Source organism: Gymnoscopelus microlampas, assembly GCF_963454915.1.
Source record: "Gymnoscopelus microlampas genome assembly, chromosome: 10".
Lineage (NCBI taxonomy): Eukaryota > Metazoa > Chordata > Actinopteri > Myctophiformes > Myctophidae > Gymnoscopelus > Gymnoscopelus microlampas.
This window is the reverse complement of record NC_139947.1, coordinates 7,370,174-7,394,004: the sequence shown is the minus strand read 5'-3', so window position 1 is coordinate 7,394,004 and position 23,831 is coordinate 7,370,174. Positions and strand designations below refer to the sequence as shown.

General features: G+C 40.6%; 1 protein-coding gene across 2 annotated transcripts in view; it reads right to left on the bottom strand.

Annotated features, from left to right (window-relative positions):
* itpr3 (inositol 1,4,5-trisphosphate receptor, type 3) overlaps window positions 1–23,831 on the bottom strand; it is a 109,284-nt gene that overhangs the window by 29,208 nt on the left and 56,245 nt on the right. Inside the window, exons 25-35 of one of the 2 annotated variants that reach the window (XM_084070220.1) lie at window positions 22,763–22,817; window positions 22,373–22,538; window positions 21,069–21,224; window positions 20,527–20,598; window positions 19,855–19,974; window positions 19,051–19,173; window positions 18,793–18,822; window positions 17,284–17,484; window positions 1,156–1,271; window positions 485–620; window positions 85–210 (exon numbers count right to left, since the gene is read on the bottom strand). In XM_084070220.1, coding sequence (XP_083926346.1) covers window positions 85–210; window positions 485–620; window positions 1,156–1,271; window positions 17,284–17,484; window positions 18,793–18,822; window positions 19,051–19,173; window positions 19,855–19,974; window positions 20,527–20,598; window positions 21,069–21,224; window positions 22,373–22,538; window positions 22,763–22,817 — 1,301 coding nt within the window. The remainder of the gene's footprint in view (window positions 1–84; window positions 211–484; window positions 621–1,155; window positions 1,272–17,283; window positions 17,485–18,792; window positions 18,823–19,050; window positions 19,174–19,854; window positions 19,975–20,526; window positions 20,599–21,068; window positions 21,225–22,372; window positions 22,539–22,762; window positions 22,818–23,831) is intronic. The other variant, XM_084070221.1, reaches the window with a different exon arrangement.

The window sequence follows — 23,831 nt, the reverse complement described above, 5'->3', positions numbered from 1 at the left end:
GGATGTACCCTATTTTAATAACCCTCTGGCACACGATGTGTTAATGGCTTAATGATTTGATGAAGTGATTTGATCGGCGCATACCCTGGCCATGTCCACGGTAAAGTCTTCAAACAGCTTCCAGATGTGGTTGGACGTGTAAATCTCCTTCATCTCCACCTCCGTGTCCACGTAGCAATGGTTCACAAAGTTCACGTAGGCTACCTTCACCTACACGGAGACATACAGACAGACAGACAGACAGACAGACCAGGCGTTCCCCAATTTTGCTATTATGGCTCAATCATATAATTATATGAAGATAAGGTTAAAAATGGGTGAAATGCTCCTTTAACATGGTGCAAAGCTACCTTCACCAACACATAGACAGACAGCAGAACACACACGCACACACACACACACACACACACACACACACACACACACACACACACACACACACACACACACACACACACACACACACAGAGAGTGCGTACTGTACCTCAGTGATGCAGTCCTCGTGAGTTACCACTCTGACCACGTCCTCTAGGGGCAGCAGAGAGGTGCATTTGATCTCGGTGTAAACGTTCTTCCCTTCGGCGCACGCAGCCAGCAGCTCCACCAGAGAGATGTGATACCTGCACACGCCACCAGGGGTTTAAACACCACACTTAAACACACCAGAGAGACGTGATACCTGAACACTGTCCCAAGTCCAAGAAGGGACCCGCTGTGATTGGCCAGTAGTGACTTTGATTGGCAGTTGTGCTGAACGCTCACCCCAAAACATTTAGGAGACTGTGGTGGCTCGTGTGCGCAGTCTCAATGTTTGTATACAAATAAGTGGTCTACCTTTTAGCTCAAGACCCAAAAAAATTTTTTTACGTTTGCCCGGGACCCAAACTACTGAAATTAGCAGATTTACAAGCTCACAAGGTGTCGCTTCGGGCCGCGGTGTGAGCTTGTAGATCTGCTATTTATAGAAGAAGGCCGATGCACACCTCACCTCAAAGAACTCATAAAACATTTTTTTTATGTAGGAAACAAAAAATAGGGGGATATTTACTCGCGACCAATACAAATTGTTCCGCGACCCAAACATGGGTCCCAGTGTTTGGGTGGTCTACTATAAAACAGAACAGAACAGAACCAGCTGGCGGTCGCCATGGTTACCTGAGAGGGCTGTTCTCTGTCACTCCCTCTCTGCTCTCTGCCATCAGGTCCAACATCACCGCAAAGGAAGTTTTGTCATTGTAGAACACCACCACATCCTCTCCTGAATTAGTCAGCTACACACGCACACACACGTACACACACACACACACACACGTACACACACACACACACACGTACACACACACACATACACACACACACACACACACATACACACACACACACACACACACGTAGAAAGTTAAGCATAACCACTTAACCCATTAAGACCGGGAACGCATCTGTCATTTTTTTTTCATCAAATCTTTGCTTCTGGGGATTCTACAAATGTCTTCTAAATCCTAACATTTTTTCATGTCAAGGACCCCCCAAATTATATGTATTTGACCACGGACCCCCCCCCCCCCTATATTTTGTTCCAGGGACACCCGGAAGCAAAGATTTGAGTTAAAATGTATATATATATTCAAGGATTTGCACAAATGTTCACAACTTTTCAAAAATAGCAGATCTACAGGCTTGTACATCTGCTATTTTTGATTAGCCAAAGAAATCTAAAATGACACAGATGTGTTCCCGGATTGGGTTAATGTTTAAAGTGGTTAACTGTCAGAAAATACACATTAAGGGACCAGTCGAAATCTACAGAAGGGGGTCCCTGGAGGAAAATAGGGGAGGGTCATGCCTTTCTAATTTTAGTAGAAGGGAGGGTCAGCTAATTTTACTTTGAATCCAAGGGAGGGTCATGCAATTTTGAATTAATAAAATAGTCCGTTTTATATACATTTTTAGTACAGCAGAACAGTGGTCAATGACCTCTCTCTATTTCAAAGGATAATAAGGATTCAAATCCAGTAACACCTTGGTCTATTTAGAATCAATGACAGTCGTTAACAAGCCATCAACGCACAGCAAGTGTGAACGACCCAGTCAAATCTATTCAGCGTCTTAACGATGGTGGATGAACAATTAAGCAACACTTCAACAGGTGTTAGGCATATTAGAGAGATGCATTATCCCAATTTCCAACACAGAGATATCCTCTTTTAAGTGTGTTTTTGTTGCTCATAGAATTACATACACCGGGTAGGTTACAATGACCAATTTATAACTGGATATTCATAATCATTTGATCATAATCAAGTAATTCTGTGCATGTGATTAATTTGGATCTGTATGGACAGTTGTGCATAGATGCCAGGCTAGCTCCACAAGTAAAACCAGAATCATCGGGCCATAAGTGATAGCCTAATTGTTAAAACTTAGACAGGGGCCATTTTCGAAATGTACTAAAGCACATGCGATTGATATGGGCACATTTCCTACTAATGATGACTCAATCAGGTAAACCGGTACAGTTTCCCTTGAAATTCTAACTCCCATTTCTGTGGAAGTATAAGGGAGGTTTTAGTACATCAAGGTAAATACAGGCTTTTATTTGATGTAGGATGACGCATCAATGTTGTCAGTTACATGGAAGTTGGAGTACATCAAGGTAAATACCGGTATAGGCTTTTATTTTATGTATGATGACGCATCAATGTTGTCAGTTACTTGGAAGTCGGATGTCTGACTCGTCGGATGATCAAATAAAAGCCTGTATTTACCTTGATGTACTAAATACTTCGCGCTGTGTGCGTGTGTAAAACTGTCATCCTTGAGTGTCACACACATTAACAGTATCCACCATCGATAAAATAAAATATAATACAAATCTTCACTTTCCTACATACTAAATGCATGGTCAGGGACCACATGCAATACCTCCACGGACCACCAGTTGAAAACCCATGATGTAGGCAACAGTGTAGTCACCGTAGTTAATAATTATGGGATTCAATGGGTTTCCCACATGTAAGTTTAGAACACTGTCCATTCTGCTACCACTACAGACACCACACTGTGCATTTAGCAAGACTGACTACAGTAATGTTCTAATCAATGTGGAAAGCAAAACATCGGACATATTATCAGTTTTAAATGTCATGTTGTTGTATTTGATGGGGAGGGTTAGGGGTGTCAAGATAACACTAATTTCCAGATACATACATGATGTTGGGCAAATGATATCGATATGATACATTATTAATGTTCTTTTCTCATGTATCATCAACATTGACCATCATCTTTAGTTTAAAATAACAATTATAAAGCACTTTAAAAAACAATTACAATGTGCTTTGTACACACAAATAAATACATTTGTGCAAGCTTAAGGGAGAAGTGAAGTTCTCACTAAATATAAACCCATTGTTTCAGAGGACAGATAGACACTAATATAATATAATAATATAGCTGCAAGCAGCGATAATACGGGGCCAGTGAATAGAGAGAGAGAGAGAGACATGGAAATGGAATAGATTGAAGAGAGAGAGAGTGACATGGAAACAATAGATTGATGAGAGAGAGAGATGGAAACATAATGGTTTGATTGGACATCTCAACCTACTGCCATTAACAGGATTCGAACTCTCAACCTTCAGACTAATAGGCTGCAACACTACCTATAGTGCTATAGCTTTGTCCAGGCTGATATTGTCTGTTGAAGATCATAAACTCTTGCCTTCTTTCATGAACCAAGCCCCTGTTTCACTAACACTAAGATCACTCGTTCACAAACCATTTACCAATGAAGAAATTGTACATCTCCTCAGAACCAAAACTAGTGAAAGTAGCCGATCTGCAAGCTCACAAACCATGAAAAGTTGTGAGATTGTAGATCAGCTATTTTCAGATAAAGTATGTCATACGTTGAAAAAACGTACTCTCAAATAAGCATTTCAGGTTATCTTTACCATTTGCACATGTATTCATTGATACAGTCATGTTGTTTGCAATTCAACTTAAATGAAGTCTGCATCAAGTGAGGCTTGAACTGGCGACCTTGAGATTGTGAGGCATTTATTTAAGGGAGACGCCATTGGCCCAACAGACAAGTAACTGTGAAAAAGGAGATCACACAGATGATACAGTTTCACGCAAATAGCTGAAAAATCCTGGGTTTAAGTGTTTTTCAAACTGCTCAAAATTGCGGACAATCTAAGGGCGGAGCTTAATGGTCAAATCGATACGTGTGTTCCTCATGAGTCAAGGCACATGTGTAAGCAAGTTTCACGACTTTCGGCCAAACGAGGCATGACTTATGCCTGTTTAAAGTCTGCCTTTTCAAAAAAATTGCTATAGCGCCCCCTTTTGGCCAATTGGAGTGAGATTGGTTTCAGTGATATTTGGAATGACCCTGTACATTTCTGCAAAGTTTCAAAGAAATGTGAGTCTGCATGTATGTTTTAGGCACAGATGAATAATTTTCATAAAACTGTAATAGTTAAAATCTATCTCCTCCTGGGATTTTTGAGCAATCTGCACGAAACGTTTAACACTTGAACTTTGGACCACTGCCTACAAAAATTTCCAACGGATTTTCCATAAGTGAAAAAATGCAGAAGTTAGGAGCCAATGACTGTTTTACATATAATTCAAAATGGTGGGCGATCTAAAGGTCAGAGGTCAAAAGTCAGACCACAAAAGTTGTCGGGCATGAAGAGACGCATGTGTGTATTGAAGTTTCATGGTTGTAGGTCAAACAGGGCATGAGTTGTACCTGTTCAAAGTTGGCATTTTCAATTGAGTGCTATAGCGCCACCTTTTGACGAAAGATTATGAGAATTATTTCTTGATCGTTCTTTATGACTATCTACCATATGGCCGAGTTTCGTAAAAAGCGACAGCACAGTTCAGCCAGAACTAAGATTAGCCTTGAATTGAGAGGGAGCGAAAAACAATTCGTAATATAGCTGCAAGCAGCGATAATACGGGGCCAGTGAATAGAGAGAGAGAGAGAGACATGGAAACGGAATAGATTGAAGAGAGAGAGAGTGACATGGAAACAATAGATTGATGAGAGAGAGAGATGGAAACATAATGGTTTGATTGGACATCTCAACCTACTGCCATTAACAAGATTTGAACTCTCAACCTTCAGACTAATAGGCTGCAACACTACCTATATAGCTTTGTCGAGGCTGATATTGTCTGTTGAAGATCATAAACTCTTGCCTTCTTTCATGAACCAAGCCCCTGTTTCACTAACACTAAGATCACTCGTTCACAAACCATTTACCAATGAAGAAATTGTACATCTCCTCAGAACCAAAACTAGTGAAAGTAGCCGATCTACAAGCTCACAAACCATGAAAAGTTGTGAGATTGTAGATCAGCTATTTTCAGAATGAAGTATGTCATACGTTGAAAAAACATACTCTCAAATAAGCATTTCAGGTTATCTTTACCATTTGCACATGTATTCATTGATACAGTCATGTTGTTTGCAATTCAACTTAAATTAAGTCTGCATCAAGTGAGGCTTGAACTGGCGACCTTGAGATTGTGAGGCATTCATTTAAGGGAGACGCCATTGGCCCAACAGACAAGTAACTGTGAAAAAGGAGATCACACAGATGATACAGTTTCACGCAAATAGCTGAAAAATCCTGGGTTTCAGTGTTTTTCAAACTGCTCAAAATTGCGGACAATCTAAGGGCGGAGCTTACTGGTCAAAGCGATAGATGTGTTCCTCATGAGTCAAGGCACAAGTGTAAGCAAGTTTCATGACTTTCGGCCAAACGAAGCATGACTTTTTAAAGTTTGCATTTTCAAAAAATTGCTATAGCGCCCCCCTTTGGCCAATTGGAGTGAGATTGGTTTCAGTGATATTTGGAATGACTCTCTACATTACTGCAACGTTTCAAAGAAATGTGAGTCTTGCATGTATGTGTTAGGGGCAGATGAATAATTTTCATAAAACTGCAATAGTTAAAATCTATTTCCTCCTGGGATTTTTGAGTAATCTGCACAAAACATTTTACACATGAACTTAGGACCTTTGCCGACAAAACAAAAGCGGCGGATTTTCCATAAGTGAAAAAATGCAGAAGTTATGAGCCAATGGCTGTTTTTCATATAATTCAAAATGGTGGGCGATCTAAAGGTCAGAGGTCAAAAGTCAGACCACGAAAGTTGTCGGGCATGAAGAGACGCATGTGTGTATCGAAGTTTCATGGCTGTAGGTCAAACAGGGCATGAGTTGTACGTGTTCAAAGTTGGCACTTTCAATTGAGTGCTATAGCGCCACCCTTTGACGAATGAGTGTGAGAATTATTTCTTGGTAGTTTTTCATGAGCATCTACCATATGGCCGAGTTTCGTAAAAAGCGTATGCACGGTTAAGCCAGAACTGGCAAAAACAAGTATTTTTCAAACTGCTCAAAATTGCGGAAAATCTAAGGGCGGAGCTTAATGGTCAAATCGATACGTGTGTTCCTCATGAGTCAAGGCACATGTGTAAGCAAGTTTCACGACTTTCGGCCAAACGAGGCATGACTTATGCCTGTTTAAAGTCAGCCTTTTCAAAAAATTGCTATAGCGCCCCCTTTTGGCCAATTGGAGTAAGATTGGTTTCAGTGATATTTGGAATGACCCTGTACATTTCTGCAAAGTTTCAAAGAAATGTGAGTCTGCATGTATGTTTTAGGCACAGATGAATAATTTTCATAAAACTGTAATAGTTAAAATCTATCTCCTCCTGGGATTTTTGAGCAATCTGCACGAAACGTTTAACACTTGAACTTTGGACCACTGCCTACAAAAATTTCCAACGGATTTTCCATAAGTGAAAAAATGCAGAAGTTAGGAGCCAATGACTGTTTTTCATATAATTCAAAATGGTGGGAGATCTAAAGGTCAGAGGTCAAAAGTCAGAGTGTGAAAGTTGTTCAGCATGAGGAGACGCATATGTGTATCCAAGTTTCATGGCTGTAGGTCAAACAGGGCATGAGTTGTACCTGTTCAAAGTTGGCATTTTCAATTGAGTGCTATAGCGCCACCCTTTGACGTATGAGTGTGAGAATTATTTCTTGATAGTTTTTCATGACCATCTACCATATGGCCGAGTTTCGTAAAAAGCGACAGCACGGTTAAGCCAGAACTAAGATTAGCCTTCAATTGAGAGGGAGCAAAAAACAATTCGTAATATAGCTGCAAGCAGCGATAATACGGGGCCAGTGAATAGAGAGAGAGAGAGACATGGAAACGGAATAGATTGAAGAGAGAGAGAGTTTTGACAACAATACTTTTGAATAAGCATTTCATGTTATCTTTAACATGAAATACTCTCAAATTAGCATTTCATGTTATCTTTAACAATTGCACATGCATTATTTGATGCAGTTATGTTTTGTGCAATGCAATTGAAAAGTGGAATGACCCACCCACAGACAGACAGACAAAAAGCAAAGTGCAATAATAGCACAATAAGACATGGAAAGGGAATAGATTGAAATTGAGACAAAGCAAATGATTCCAACAGGCGAATATTCTTTTCAGCCCAACCCAGCTGAGGTGGTCATATATAGGACGCAGGGGGGCAATCCCAGGTGAAAAACCTCACCCATTGACATCTCAACCTATTGCCATTGACAGGAATCAAACTCTCGACCTTTGGATTCACAGGCTGAGACACTACCTATAGGGCTATAGCTTTGTCCAGGCTGAGGTCATCTGTTGAAGATAAAAGTGAACCAGTGAAAGCAGCCGATCTACAAGCTCAGAAACATGTTGCTATCTGAAAAGTTTTGAGATTGTAGATCGGTTATTTTCACAATGAAGTTTGTCATACATTGCAAAAACATACTCTCTCCAAGAAGCATTTCATCATTACCTTTAACAGTTGCACATGTATTCAATGATACAGTCATGTTGTTTGCAATTCAACTTAAATTAAGTCTGCATCAAGTGAGGCTTGAACTGGCGACCCTGAGATTGTGAGGCCTTCATTTAAGGGAGACGCCATTGGCCCAACAGATAAGTAACTGTGAAAAAGGAGATCACACAGATGATACAGTTTCACGCAAATAGCTGAAAAATCCTGGGTTTAAGTGTTTTTCAAACTGCTCAAAATTGCGGACAATCTAAGGGCGGAGCTTACTGGTCAAAGCGATAGATGTGTTCCTCATGAGTCAAGGCACATGTGTAAGCAAGTTTCACGACTTTCGGCCAAACGAGGCATGACTTATGCCTGTTTAAAGTCTGCCTTTTCAAAAAATTGCTATAGCGCCCCCTTTTGGCCAATTGGAGTGAGATTGGTTTCAGTGATATTTGGAATGACCCTGTACATTTCTGCCAAGTTTCAAAGAAATGTGAGTCTGCATGTATGTTTTAGGCACAGATGAATAATTTTCATAAAACTGTAATAGTTAAAATCTATCTCCTCCTGGGATTTTTGAGCAATCTGCACGAAACATTTTACACATGAACTTTGGACCACTGCCTACAAAAATTTCCAACGGATTTTCCATAAGTGAAAAAATGCAGAAGTTAGGAGCCAATGACTGTTTTTCATATAATTCAAAATGGTGGGAGATCTAAAGGTCAGAGGTCAAAAGTCAGACCACGAAAGTTGTCGGGCATGAAGAGACGCATGTGTGTATCGAAGTTTCATGGTTGTAGGTCAAACAGGGCATGAGTTGTACCTGTTCAAAGTTGGCACTTTCAATTGAGTGCTATAGCGCCACCCTTTGACGAATGAGTGTGAGAATTATTTCTTGGTAGTTTTTCATGAGCATCTACCATATGGCCGAGTTTCGTAAAAAGCGTATGCACGGTTAAGCCAGAACTGGCAAAAACAAGTATTTTTCAAACTGCTCAAAATTGCGGAAAATCTAAGGGCGGAGCTTAATGGTCAAATCGATACGTGTGTTCCTCATGAGTCAAGGCACATGTGTAAGCAAGTTTCACGACTTTCGGCCAAACGAGGCATGACTTATGCCTGTTTAAAGTCTGCCTTTTCAAAAAATTGCTATAGCGCCCCCTTTTGGCCAATTGGAGTAAGATTGGTTTCAGTGATATTTGGAATGACCCTGTACATTTCTGCAAAGTTTCAAAGAAATGTGAGTCTGCATGTATGTTTTAGGCACAGGTGAATAATTTTCATAAAACTGTAATAGTTAAAATCTATCTCCTCCTGGGATTTTTGAGCAATCTGCACGAAACGTTTCACACTTGAACTTTGGACCACTTTCTACAAAAAATTCCAACGGATTTTCCATAAGTGAAAAAATGCAGAAGTTAGGAGCCAATGACTGTTTTTCATATAATTCAAAATGGTGGGAGATCTAAAGGTCAGAGGTCAAAAGTCAGAGTGTGAAAGTTGTTCAGCATGAGGAGACGCATATGTGTATCCAAGTTTCATGGCTGTAGGTCAAACAGGGCATGAGTTGTACCTGGTCAAAGTTGGCATTTTCAATTGAGTGCTATAGCGCCACCTTTGGACGAAAGATTGTGAGAATTATTTTTTGATCGTTTTTCATGACCATCTACCATATGGCCGAGTTTCGTAAAAAGCGACAGCGCGGTTCAGCCAGAACTGCGAAAAGTGGCAGAAGAAGAAGTGACAGAATAATGCGAATAACAATACGTGTCCAGAGCAGAGCTCTGGCCCCGTAAATATAGCTGCAAGCAGCGATAATACGGGGCCAGTGAATAGAGAGAGAGAGAGACACATGGAAACGGAATAGATTGAAGAGAGAGAGAGAGTGACATGGAAACAATAGATTGATGAGAGAGAGAGATGGAAACATAATGGTTTGATTGGACATCTCAACCTACTGCCATTAACAGGATTCGAACTCTCAACCTTCAGACTAATAGGCTGCAACACTACCTATAGTGCTATAGCTTTGTCCAGGCTGATATTGTCTGTTGAAGATCATAAACTCTTGCCTTCTTTCAAGAACCAAGCCCCTGTTTCACTAACACTAAGATCACTCGTTCACAAACCATTTACCAATGAAGAAATTGTACATCTCCTCAGAACCAAAACTAGTGAAAGTAGCCGATCTACAAGCTCACAAACCATGAAAAGTTGTGAGATTGTAGATCAGCTATTTTCAGATGAAGTATGTCATGCGTTGAAAAAACATACTCTCAAATAAGCATTTCAGGTTATCTTTACCATTTGCACATGTATTCATTGATACAGTCATGTTGTTTGCAATTCAACTTAAATTAAGTCTGCATCAAGTGAGGCTTGAACTGGCGACCTTGAGATTGTGAGGCATTCATTTAAGGGAGACGCCATTGGCCCAACAGACAAGTAACAGTGAAAAAGGAGATCACACAGATGATACAGTTTCACACAAATAGCTGAAAAATCCTAGGTTTAAGTGTTTTTCAAACTGCTCAAAATTGCGGACAATCTAAGGGCGGAGCTTACTGGTCAAAGCGATAGATGTGTTCCTCATGAGTCAAGGCACAAGTGTAAGCAAGTTTCACGACTTTCGGCCAAACGAGGCATGACTTTTGCCTGTTTAAAGTTTGCATTTTCAAAAAATTGCTATAGCGCCCCCCTTTGGCCAATTGGAGTGAGATTAGTTTCAGTGATATTTGGAATGACTCTCTACATTACTGCAACGTTTCAAAGAAATGTGAGTCTTGCATGTATGTGTTAGGGGCAGATGAATAATTTTCATAAAACCGCAATAGTTAAAATCTATTTCCTCCTGGGATTTTTGAGTAATCTGCACAAAACATTTTACACATGAACTTAGGACCTTTGCCGACAAAACAAAAGCGGCGGATTTTCCATAAGTGAAAAAATGCAGAAGTTATGAGCCAATGGCTGTTTTTCATATAATTCAAAATGGTGGGCAATCTAAAGGTCAGAGGTCAAAAGTCAGACCACGAAAGTTGTCGGGCATGAAGAGACGCATATGTGTATCGAAGTTTCATGGTTGTAGGTCAAACAGGGCATGAGTTGTACCTGTTCAAAGTTGGCACTTTCAATTGAGTGCTATAGCGCCACCCTTTGACGAATGAGTGTGAGAATTATTTCTTGGTAGTTTTTCATGAGCATCTACCATATGGCCGAGTTTCTTAAAAAGCATATGCACGGTTAAGCCAGAACTGGCAAAAACAAGTATTTTTCAAACTGCTCAAAATTGCGGAAAATCTAAGGGCGGAGCTTAATGGTCAAATCGATACGTGTGTTCCTCATGAGTCAAGGCACATGTTTAAGCAAGTTTCACGACTTTCGGCCAAACGAGGCATGACTTATGCCTGTTTAAAGTCTGCCTTTTCAAAAAATTGCTATAGCACCCCCTTTTGGCCAATTGGAGTAAGATTGGTTTCAGTGATATTTGGAATGACCCTGTACATTTCTGCAAAGTTTCAAAGAAATGTGAGTCTGCATGTATGTTTTAGGCAGAGATGAATAATTTTCATAAAACTGTAATAGTTAAAATCTATCTCCTCCTGGGATTTTTGAGCAATCTGCACGAAACGTTTAACACTTGAACTTTGGACCTCTGCCTACAAAAATTTCCAACGGATTTTCCATAAGTGAAAAAATGCAGAAGTTAGGAGCCAATGGCTGTTTTTCATATAATTCAAAATGGTGGGCGATCTAAAGGTCAGAGGTCAAAAGTCAGACCACGAAAGTTGTCGGGCATGAAGAGACGCATGTGTGTATCGAAGTTTCATGGTTGTAGGTCAAACAGGGCATGAGTTGTACCTGTTCAAAGTTGGCACTTTCAATTGAGTGCTATAGCGCCACCTTTTGACGAAAGATTGTGATAATTATTTCTTGATCGTTTTTCATGACCATCTACCATATGGCTGAGTTTCGTAAAAAGCGACAGCACAGTTAAGCCAGAACTAAGATTAGCCTTGAATTGAGAGGGAGCGAAAAACAATTCGTAATATAGCTGCAAGCAGCGATAATACGGGGCCAGTGAATAGAGAGAGAGAGAGACATGGAAACGGAATAGATTGAAGAGAGTGACATGGAAACAATAGATTGATGAGAGAGAGAGATGGAAACATAATGGTTTGATTGGACATCTCAACCTACTGCCATTAACAGGATTCGAACTCTCAACCTTCAGACTAATAGGCTGCAACACTACCTATAGTGCTATAGCTTTGTCCAGGCTGATATTGTCTGTTGAAGATCATAAACTCTTGCCTTCTTTCATGAACCAAGCCCCTGTTTCACTAACACTAAGATCACTCGTTCACAAACCATTTACCAATGAAGAAATTGTACATCTCCTCAGAACCAAAACTAGTGAAAGTAGCCGATCTACAAGCTCACAAACCATGAAAAGTTGTGAGATTGTAGATCAGCTATTTTTAGAATGAAGTATGTCATACGTTGAAAAAACGTACTCTCAAATAAGCATTTCAGGTTGTCTTTACCATTTGCACATGTATTCATTGATACAGTCATGTTGTTTGCAATTCAACTTAAATTAAGTCTGCATCAAGTGAGGCTTGAACTGGCGACCCTGAGATTGTGAGGCCTTCATTTAAGGGAGACGCCATTGGCCCAACAGATAAGTAACTGTGAAAAAGGAGATCACACAGATGATACAGTTTCACGCAAATAGCTGAACAATCCTGGGTTTAAGTGTTTTTCAAACTGCTCAAAATTGCGGACAATCTAAGGGCGGAGCTTACTGGTCAAAGCGATAGATGTGTTCCTCATGAGTCAAGGCACATGTGTAAGCAAGTTTCACGACTTTCGGCCAAACGAGGCATGACTTATGCCTGTTTAAAGTATGCCTTTTCAAAAAATTGCTATAGCGCCCCCTTTTGGCCAATTGGAGTGAGATTGGTTTCAGTGATATTTGGAATGACCCTGTACATTTCTGCCAAGTTTCAAAGAAATGTGAGTCTGCATGAATGTTTTAGGCACAGATGAATAATTTTCATAAAACTGTAATAGTTAAAATCTATCTCCTCCTGGGATTTTTGAGCAATCTGCACGAAACATTTTACACATGAACTTTGGACCACTGCCTACAAAAATTTCCAACGGATTTTCCATAAGTGAAAAAATGCAGAAGTTAGGAGCCAATGACTGTTTTTCATATAATTCAAAATGGTGGGCGATCTAAAGGTCAGAGGTCAAAAGTCAGACCACGAAAGTTGTCGGGCATGAAGAGACGCATGTGTGTATCGAAGTTTCATGGTTGTAGGTCAAACAGGGCATGAGTTGTACCTGTTCAAAGTGGGCACTTTCAATTGAGTGCTATAGCGCCACCCTTTGACGAATGAGTGTGAGAATTATTTCTTGGTAGTTTTTCATGAGCATCTACCATATGGCCGAGTTTCGTAAAAAGCGTATGCACGGTTAAGCCAGAACTGGCAAAAACAAGTATTTTTCAAACTGCTCAAAATTGCGGAAAATCTAAGGGCGGAGCTTAATGGTCAAATCGATACGTGTGTTCCTCATGAGTCAAGGCACATGTGTAAGCAAGTTTCACGACTTTCGGCCAAACGAGGCATGACTTATGCCTGTTTAAAGTCTGCCTTTTCAAAAAATTGCTATAGCGCCCCCTTTTGGCCAATTGGAGTAAGATTGGTTTCAGTGATATTTGGAATGACCCTCTACATTTCTGCAAAGTTTCAAAGAAATGTGAGTCTGCATGTATGTTTTAGGCACAGATGAATAATTTTCATAAAACTGTAATAGTTAAAATCTATCTCCTCCTGGGATTTTTGAGCAATCTGCACGAAACGTTTCACACTTCAACTTTGGACCACTTTCTACAAAAATTTCCAACGGATTTTCCATAAGTGAAAAAATGCAGAAGTTAGGAGCCAATGACTGTTTTTCATATAATTCAAAATGGTGGGAGATCTAAAGGTCAGAGGTCAAAAGTCAGAGTGTGAAAGTTGTTCAGCATGAGGAGACGCATATGTGTATCCAAGTTTCATGGCTGTAGGTCAAACAGGGCATGAGTTGTACCTGGTCAAAGTTGGCATTTTCAATTGAGTGCTATAGCGCCACCTTTGGACGAAAGATTGTGAGAATTATTTTTTGATCGTTTTTCATGACCATCTACCATATGGCCGAGTTTCGTAAAAACCGACTGCACGGTTCAGCCAGAACTGCGAAAAGCGGCAGAAGAAGAAGAAGAAGAAGAAGTGACAGAATAATGCGAATAACAATACGTGTCCAGAGCAGAGCTCTGGCCCCGTAAATATAGCTGCAAGCAGCGATAATACGGGGCCAGTGAATAGAGAGAGAGAGAGAGACATGGAAACGGAATAGATTGAAGAGAGAGAGAGTGACATGGAAACAATAGATTGATGAGAGAGAGAGATGGAAACATAATGGTTTGATTGGACATCTCAACCTACTGCCATTAACAGGATTCGAACTCTCAACCTTCAGACTAATAGGCTGCAACACTACCTATAGTGCTATAGCTTTGTCCAGGCTGATATTGTCTGTTGAAGATCATAAACTCTTGCCTTCTTTCATGAACCAAGCCCCTGTTTCACTAACACTAAGATCACTCGTTCACAAGCCATTTACCAATGAAGAAATTGTACATCTCCTCAGAACCAAAACTAGTGAAAGTAGCCGATCTACAAGCTCACAAACCATGAAAAGTTGTGAGATTGTAGATCAGCTATTTTCAGAATGAAGTATTTCATACGTAAAAAACGTACTCTCAAATAAGTATTTCAGGTTATCTTTACCATTTGCACATGTATTCATTGATACAGTCATGTTGTTTGCAATTCAACTTAAATTAGGTCTACATCAAGTGAGGCTTGAACTGGCGACCTTGAGATTGTGAGGCATTCATTTAAGGGAGACGCCATTGGCCCAACAGACAAGTAACTGTGAAAAAGGAGATCACACAGATGATACAGTTTCAAGCAAATAGCTGGAAAATCCTGGGTAAGTGTTTTTCAAACTGCTCAAAATTGCGGACAATCTAAGGGCGGAGCTTAATGGTCAAATCGATACGTGTGTTCCTCATGAGTCAAGGCACATGTGTAAGCAAGTTTCACGACTTTCGGCCACACGAGGCATGACTTATGCCTGTTTAAAGTCTGCATTTTCAAAAAATTGCTATAGCGCCCCCTTTTGGCCAATTGGAGTAAGATTGGTTTCAGTGATATTTGGAATGACCCTGTACATTTCTGCAAAGTTTCAAAGAAATGTGAGTCTGCATGTATGTTTTAGGCACAGATGAATAATTTTCATAAAACTGTAATAGTTAAAATCTATCTCCTCCTGGGATTTTTGAGCAATCTGCACGAAACGTTTACCACTTGAACTTTGGACCTCTGCCTACAAAAATTTCCAACGGATTTTCCATAAGTGAAAAAATGCAGAAGTTAGGAGCCAATGACTGTTTTTCATATAATTCAAAATGGTGGGAGATCTAAAGGTCAGAGGTCAAAAGTCAGACCACGAAAGTTGTCGGGCATGAAGAGACGCATGTGTGTATCGAAGTTTCATGGTTGTAGGTCAAACAGGGCATGAGTTGTACCTGTTCAAAGTTGGCACTTTCAATTGAGTGCTATAGCGCCACCCTTTGACGAATGAGTGTGAGAATTATTTCTTGGTAGTTTTTCATGAGCATCTACCATATGGCCGAGTTTCGTAAAAAGCGTATGCACGGTTAAGCCAGAACTGGCAAAAACAAGTATTTTTCAAACTGCTCAAAATTGCGGAAAATCTAAGGGCGGAGCTTAATGGTCAAATCGATACGTGTGTTCCTCATGAGTCAAGGCACATGTGTAAGCAAGTTTCACGACTTTCGGCCAAACGAGGCATGACTTATGCCTGTTTAAAGTCTGCCTTTTCAAAAAATTGCTATAGCGCCCCCTTTTGGCCAATTGGAGTAAGATTGGTTTCAGTGATATTTGGAATGACCCTGTACATTTCTGCAAAGTTTCAAAGAAATGTGAGTCTGCATGTATGTTTTAGGCACAGATGAATAATTTTCATAAAACTGTAATAGTTAAAATCTATCTCCTCCTGGGATTTTTGAGCAATCTGCACGAAACGTTTAGCACTTGAACCTTGGACCACTGCCTACAAAAATTTCCAACGGATTTTCCATAAGTGAAAAAATGCAGAAGTTAGGAGCCAATGACTGTTTTTCATATAATTCAAAATGGTGGAGAAAAAATGGAGATCTAAAGGTCAGAGGTCAAAAGTCAGAGGGTGAAAGTTGTTCAGCATGAGGAGACGCATATGTGATCCAAGTTTCATGGCTGTAGGTCAAACAGGGCATGAGTTGTACCTGGTCAAAGTTGGCATTTTCAATTGAGTGCTATAGCGCCACCTTTGGACGAAAGATTGTGAGAATTATTTTTTGATCGTTTTTCATGACCATCTACCATATGGCCGAGTTTCGTAAAAAGCGACAGCGCGGTTCAGCCAGAACTGCGAAAAGTGGCAGAAGAAGAAGAAGAAGAAGAAGAAGAAGTGACAGAATACTGCCAATAACAATACGTGTACAGAGCAGAGCTCTGTCCCCGTAATAATATAACACTGTATAACTATAAATTCCACAAACCTCATATTTTTGTCATCTGGACTTTACGAACCAAGTGCAGCCTAGTTATTTCCAACAGCTAAAATATACAGTATAATACCATGTAAACAATCTTAGATTAGATGTAGCCTATTTGAGAGTGCAGACTGGCATAACTGCTTTGACGCATGTCACATTAACGAGCGTCAACGAGCATCAGCTGACACACAACACCTCCCCTCTGCAGTGCTTTAAACTGAAAGTATTTCTCTCCAAAATATCTTGAATATGATGGAAGACATGATTAATAATTACTGTGATTATGATAAGCTTTACATTTCGTATCATACACCATACAGTAAGAACTCCAATTACTTTCACCGGCAAAAAAAAAGAAAGAAAAGAAAAATAATTTAAAAAAATATTACGATACAGTATGACATCTTGACAATACCTATCGCCGCAGCGCTGCGAGCTTGTACATCTGCTATTTTTGAACATTTTGGAAAAATCTTGAAAGCGTTTAAAAATGTTATAATAATTTTGAATCCTTTTAACACAAATCTTCTCTTCTAGGTGGGGGGGGGGGGGTCCCTGGCACAAATTGATTGATTGAATACTTTATTTAGAAGTTGCAGAGAGAAAAAGCACATGGAAGTACAGTTCAAAAAAAAAGTTTGAGAGCTACCGATTTAGAAGACATTTTTGTAGAATCGGCCTCAGGTCTTATAATGGGTTAATGAAATGATAAAAGGCTGAGAATCAGTGCTGTATCCTGGACTCACCTCGGTCATGATCATGTCCTGACACTTCTTCACGTACTTCCCCTCGGCTTTGATGATGGTGTGCAGGAAGTTGAGGTACTGGACGTGGCGGCCGTGCGTCGCCAGGCAGTGGATGAAATGCTGCAACACGCCCTCCGATATCTCACTGCACAGCTGATAGTTATTACTGAAGATATGCTGTACCGTCTCTGCTTCCATCAACTGGAGAAACAGACACAGAGACAGACAGACAGACAGACAGACAGACAGACAGACAGACAGACAGACAGACAGACAGACAGACAGACAGACAGAGAGGGAGAGAGAGAGACAGAGAGAGAGACGGAGAGAGAGAGGTTATTATTGAGGATAGGCTCTATTCACAGCAGCCATAGTATGAAGAAATGCACAGGTGTTACCAATGATACTAATGAAGGCTCTGTTCCATTCTGGTCAAACAGAGTCAGGGTGCTGATGTTGTTGCATGTTGGCTCACTGGAAACACTCTGTTACACCAGTGGGTCTACAGTTGGGGTCCAGGGACCCTCATGGGCTTCCAAATGGCCCCTTACGGGTGTGTACACTCTCAGAGTTATGGGGGTCGTGGAAACCACTGTGCTACACTAAATGGAACAGAGCCTTCATTAGTATCATTGGTAACACCTGTGAAGGAAGAGATAATATAGCTTCTGTGCATAGAGCCTATTATGTTGGACTGTTTGGCTTCATGATGCTAAAGAGGTGAGATGATGGATAATTTCGAGAAACACGGACAACGTGAACGCAGCCTCGCAATAGAGCAGTGGTTTTCAACCTTTGTCATATCAAGGTCCATTATTTATTCGGCATTTGAGCCACTGAACCACCGTTTGATGAGATTATAGACTCTCAGACCCAAGACTTAGAATATTTTGTTATCGTTGGATAGGATTTTGTCCTCAATTCCATGCTGTGTCGATGTTGGTACCATAGGAGAGATGACAGGCAAACATGGATACAAAATAACAACTATTCTACATCCTCTAATTGTGTAGACTTCTTGTAAATTAAGTAATGCAAATGTTTAACAATAATTTAACTATCAAGAATTAAAGATCTATAAGGGTCCATTTGGTTACCAAATCTTCATCATTTAGCTGGGGACCACCTGGAACCCCCTCGGGGACCACTGGCGGTCCCCAGAAAACTGGTTGAGAACCACTGCAATAGAGTGAGGCCCGGCACAGACAGACCTTGCTTGCTCCCAAGGGAAGACAGACTATGCACCCGCTGCACACAAAATGTGGTGGAAACAGAGCTATACACTTTCTGACCACCTGCCCACTGTACCAAGACATCAGAGACACACTCCCACAGATTACATACACCCAGTGTAAGTGAGTTTGAAAACATGACCCAACGACAAAAAAAACTCCCAATACCTACTGGGAGAAATTCAACGATTTGCGAACCCAGCAGCAAAGATATGTGAACCGTTGCGTTAAAATAAGGTTTAGCCAATGGAATACAACCACCTTAAAGACTACTAACCATTGTGTTTTTACTGCTCTGCATCTGTACCTAACAGCAAATGAACATTAGTGGTTTTGTGAGCCAGTTTTTGGAAGTTGCAATGTGACATAGCTCTGTTTACACAATGCTGTGCATACTTTACCCATTCTTTTCCATAAATTGTCTTATTACACTTTTGACAATTGCTTTGTGTGTAAACGTATGTTTTCTCATGCCACTGAAGCTCCTTTGAATTGACAGACAGACAGACAGATCAATGTATTGATTGACGGATACCCCAGGGTTGAGGAACAGGTTGAGGTTCTTGTGCAGCAGAGCCTGGTTCTCCTGGTTCCCCATGCAGAACCTCTGGAGGAACTGATGGGTGTACTTCAAGATCTCCTGCATCTTCATGTCATTCTAGAGAGACAGAGAGTAGTTACATGTGTATACAGTATGTGTGTGTGTGTGTGTGTGTGTGTGTGTGTGTGTGTGTGTGTGTGTGTGTGTGTGTGTGTGTGTGTGTGTGCGCGCGCACACACACACACACACACACACACATATATATATATATATATTGAAAGGGTTAATTGTACTTTTTCACATGGTTGTATTTACCTCTCACGGACAGAAACAACGGACACGTTTCAACCAAACCAGCAGTGGTGCAAAGTAACTAAGTACATTTACTCAGATGGACTGAAGTACTGTACTTAAGTACACTTTTGAGGATTTTTTACTTTACTGGAGTATTTCCCATTTTCAATACTTTTACTTCTACTCCATTATATCTCAGAGGAATATATTGTACTTATTATTATTACAAAACATACATTAATCACTTCAGCCCTATATACATTTCAGCCATTTGAAAATAGCAGATCTACAAGCTCACAATGTGTGAGCTTGTAGATCTGATATTTTCAAAAGATTTGTACATGTTGAACTGGGACATTCTGCATAATGAGTACTTTTACTTTAGGTACTTTAAGTATATTTTGATGCCAATACTTTTGTACTTTTACTCAAGTACATTTTGATTACGTAAGTAAAACATTTTAGAACTTTTTCCACCACTGCAAACCAGGTCTTCCTCCTCACCTTGTCGTAGGACACCTGCAGAAGGTCCAGCATCACCTTGTGAGCTCCCATGTTCTTCAACAGCCTCTGCTGCTTCTTCCACACTCCACTGCTACACATCTTGTTCAACCTCTCCAAGATCTACAGAGAGACAGAGACAGAGAGTAACTTTCTATTTTCCAGTTAGCTCGAGAGCCAAAAGAGTAATTTAGTGTGTGTCCCCGGGACCCAAACTTGTGAAAATAGACAATCTACAAGCTCACTATGAGCTTGTAGATCCACTATTTTCACTACTTCTTAAACATTTTCAAAACGTATTAAATGTCTTTCAATACAAATAAAAAAAATAATGAAATTATTTTCTAATGATTTTTTTTTTCTATCTTTTGAAATTAAAATATATATATTTTTAGACATAGGAAACTATAAAAAAGGGATAGCTTTTACTTGCAACCCATAAAAATTATCCACATCATCCAAATTAAAACCAAATTATCAGGTCAAAACATTATTATGTCAAAACAAAACAATCCATTTGAATCCTTTCATCGTGGTTTTAGGACAATTAATTGTACTAAAAACCCCAGTTACTAATGTGTCAAATTCAGACGATGCTGCGATTTTACAGACAGACAGACAGACAGACAGACAGACAGACAGACAGACAGACAGACAGACAGACAGACAGACAACCTCTTTCACTCTCTGGTAGTTCTCGTTGCTTTTTTCCAGCTTGTCTTTCTTGGGTGTGTCCTCTGGCGCCGACTACAGGAAAGAGAGGGTGACAACATAAACAAATAAATACAAATAAAGACATTCTGTACTATTTTCATACATACACTTTTATTTTTTTTGGTGGGGGGGGGGCTGTGAATGATCCAAGCACCACCGAAGAAGAGTACACCCAGAAATCACGTGATCACAACAAAAAAAGCTACGCACCTTTCATGTTAAAGGATTTATAAGTCCATTTTTCTCGGATTGCTGTTGTTTTCTAAGTGTTTTAAAAAAAAAAAAGCCACATTCAAACGGCCATAGCTCTGGAAAGGTACAGTAAAATCGCCGTTTCTGGCAGTCAATGAGCTAAGTAGTGATTTGTATTTAGTCTGCCTTGCTCGGGGGGCAGCAGGTTATTTCTCATCCACTAAACCACAGCCCAAATGTTCCCCCGGCAGGTCAAGTCCAGGGATTTGAACCAGCCAAGCCCCCATGCAGTCCTGTCGGTTAGTCCTCACCTCCTTGTCTTTCTTGTCCTTCTTAGCGTCTCCTCCTCCTGAGCTCTTCTTCTGCACCCACAGCTCAGACTTCTCCACCAGCGTCCGCAGTCTGTCCAGGTCACTCTTGATCAGCTTGTAGTTGTCTACGTCCTGGCCTGAGATCAGCAGCTGGACCTATACAGGCAGACAGACAGACAGACAGACAGACAGACAGACAGACAGACAGGCAGGCAGGCAGGCAGGCAGGCAGGCAGGCAGGCAGGCAGACAGGCAGACAGGCAGACAGACAGACAGACATGGATTAACCCATTAAGACCGTGAACGCATCTGTGTCATTTTAGATTTCTTTGGCTATTCAAAAATAGCAGAATCTGCTAATTTGAACTTTGAATGTATATATTTTGAAAGTGAACATTTTTAACTCAAGTCTTTGCTTCTTCAATATTTTGAGATGAGGGTCCGCGGCCAAATACATATCATTTTGGGGGTTCCTTGACAAGAAAAAGTTTGAGAACCACTGATTTTATACTTTATAGAATCGGCCTCAGGCCGTAAGTGGGTTCAATCAAAATAAAATCTCACGATGCGTGCAAGAAGCACACTACTACTAGCGCTGTGTTTCATAAACAATTAGCACAATATGTAGAATTATGATGTTTTAGTAGAAACAGCCAACCAGTTGAAGAAATGTGTGTGTGTGTGTGTGTGTGTGTGTGTGTGTGTGTGTGTGTGTGTGTGTGTGTGTGTGTGTGTGTGTGTGTGTGTGTGTGTGTGTGTGTGTGTGTGTGCGTGTGTGTGTGTGCGTCACATATTCGAAAATCTACAAGCTCACAACACGTCACGTTGTGGCGCGTTGTGGCGCGTTGTGAGCTTGTATTGTCAGTGAATGTTAGGGTATGGGATGTTAGGGTTCAAGTGGTTGATCTATAGTCAGTCAGTCTGTTTATCCGCCTGTCTTTTTCCATTAACCTAGTTCGTCTGTCTGCCTGCCTGTCCGTCATCATTAGGCATTTAGAGGCATTTAGAGTTTAGGTTTGGGGTTAGGGCTGGAGTTATGCCAGATTTATAGTTAATTACATGCTGGTGTCGTGCACAGAAAATAGCCAATCTGCAAGCTTGTAGATCGGCTATTTTTGGCTTTAGCTTTAGCATTAAAAATGGCAAACAAATCATATGATTTATTATTTTATTAAATCAGTGTCCTAAAATGGTGTCCTCACAAATATAGTAATATAAACCTGTGTGTGTGTGTGTGTGTGTGTGTGTGTGTGTGTGTGTGTGTGTGTGTGTGTGTGTGTGTGTGTGTGTGAGACTGTGCGTACCTGTTTGAAGGTGTGCAGGACCTCCTGTCTCTGGCTGAAGTGTTTGAACAGCAGGTTGAGGGCTCCAGACACCAGAGGAGGGTAGTCATGCATGGTGAGATGGATCAACACACGCAGGAACATACGACCCCCCTCATCATCCACCTCCAGGATGCTGTTACCCTTACTACAGACACACACACACGCACACACACACACACACACAAAGTTATGCTTAAGTTGTTGCTTGCCGACAAAAACCTTTCTTCAAAAAAGACCGCCGTACTGCAGACTATAAATTAGACGTTAAATTGACAGACAGACAGGCAGGCAGGTTGACAGGTAGGTTCATTGACAGACAGACAGACAGACAGACAGACAAACAAACAGACAGACAGGTGTTGTACCTACCCTACTCCAAACATGGCCTCTGCCTGCTCTCCAATGTGCTGCAGGTTGATGGTGGCTGAGAAGGGACAAAAAGTGAATCCTCTTATTTTTTTTGCAGGAATACACATTGGCTGGCTATGAGGTTCATTAGATTAGATTAGACTTTATTGTTTTGTGTTCATGGGCCTTAATATGCACGTCTTAATTACCGGCAGGTCTTATGTCTTAATTTAAGACGTGAAAATGTCCTTTTGCTATTATAAGTGCAGTAATCTGTGCACTGCGCCAAGGCGCTACGTGGTAAAACGTATCCCCCACCATAATCAAAAAGATGATGCAAAAAAGCTTACAGCTGATTTCCATTGCAGTCCCTTCCATAATGTGTTGGTGAGGTCACCTGTTGGGGTCCTCTGAAAGCGGGTGCAATGGTGCGCCTCGCCAGTCCGGATATTACGTTTGTGATGTCGACCCACCGTTCACCGTACGCATTAGGCAATTTTAATATAGGATAGGCCACGTCCGATTTGATTTCATTTTGTTGGCTATCCCTTGGCTATCCCAAATGCAAAAAAAAATAAAGATAACTGATGGTGGGGGGAATTGTATGAAAAATCATTACGCGGTGGATACAAGCATTTGGCACACATGTACACTGTAAACATAGCAACATCATTTGGTGCAAATGTATGTGCATGTGTGTCTGTAGGGGACACAAAGAAACTGTCAGAACCTTGCCTAAAACATCTGGGACAACACTCCATACGTCCCAGACTTCCAAACTGTGGAACAAACTCCCCTTTGCAGTTAGAACTACAGACTCACTCCCAATTTTCGGCCATAATCTGAAGACACCTCAGACTCCACTTTAGCCTGTAGGACTTCACCTAGCCTTGACGACCATGCAGTGTTATGCAAGGGTTAAAATGTAATTTCCTATAGCTTGTATAGTTTCAATGTACAGCTCATTTATTTTTTGATATTGTACTGTTTAGACTGATTCTTGGTTTAGATTCTGTTCTTGGTTGACGCATGATCCTATTACTGAGGCACTACACTGTCTCTATGCATTTGATGTACGTGTTTACCTTGT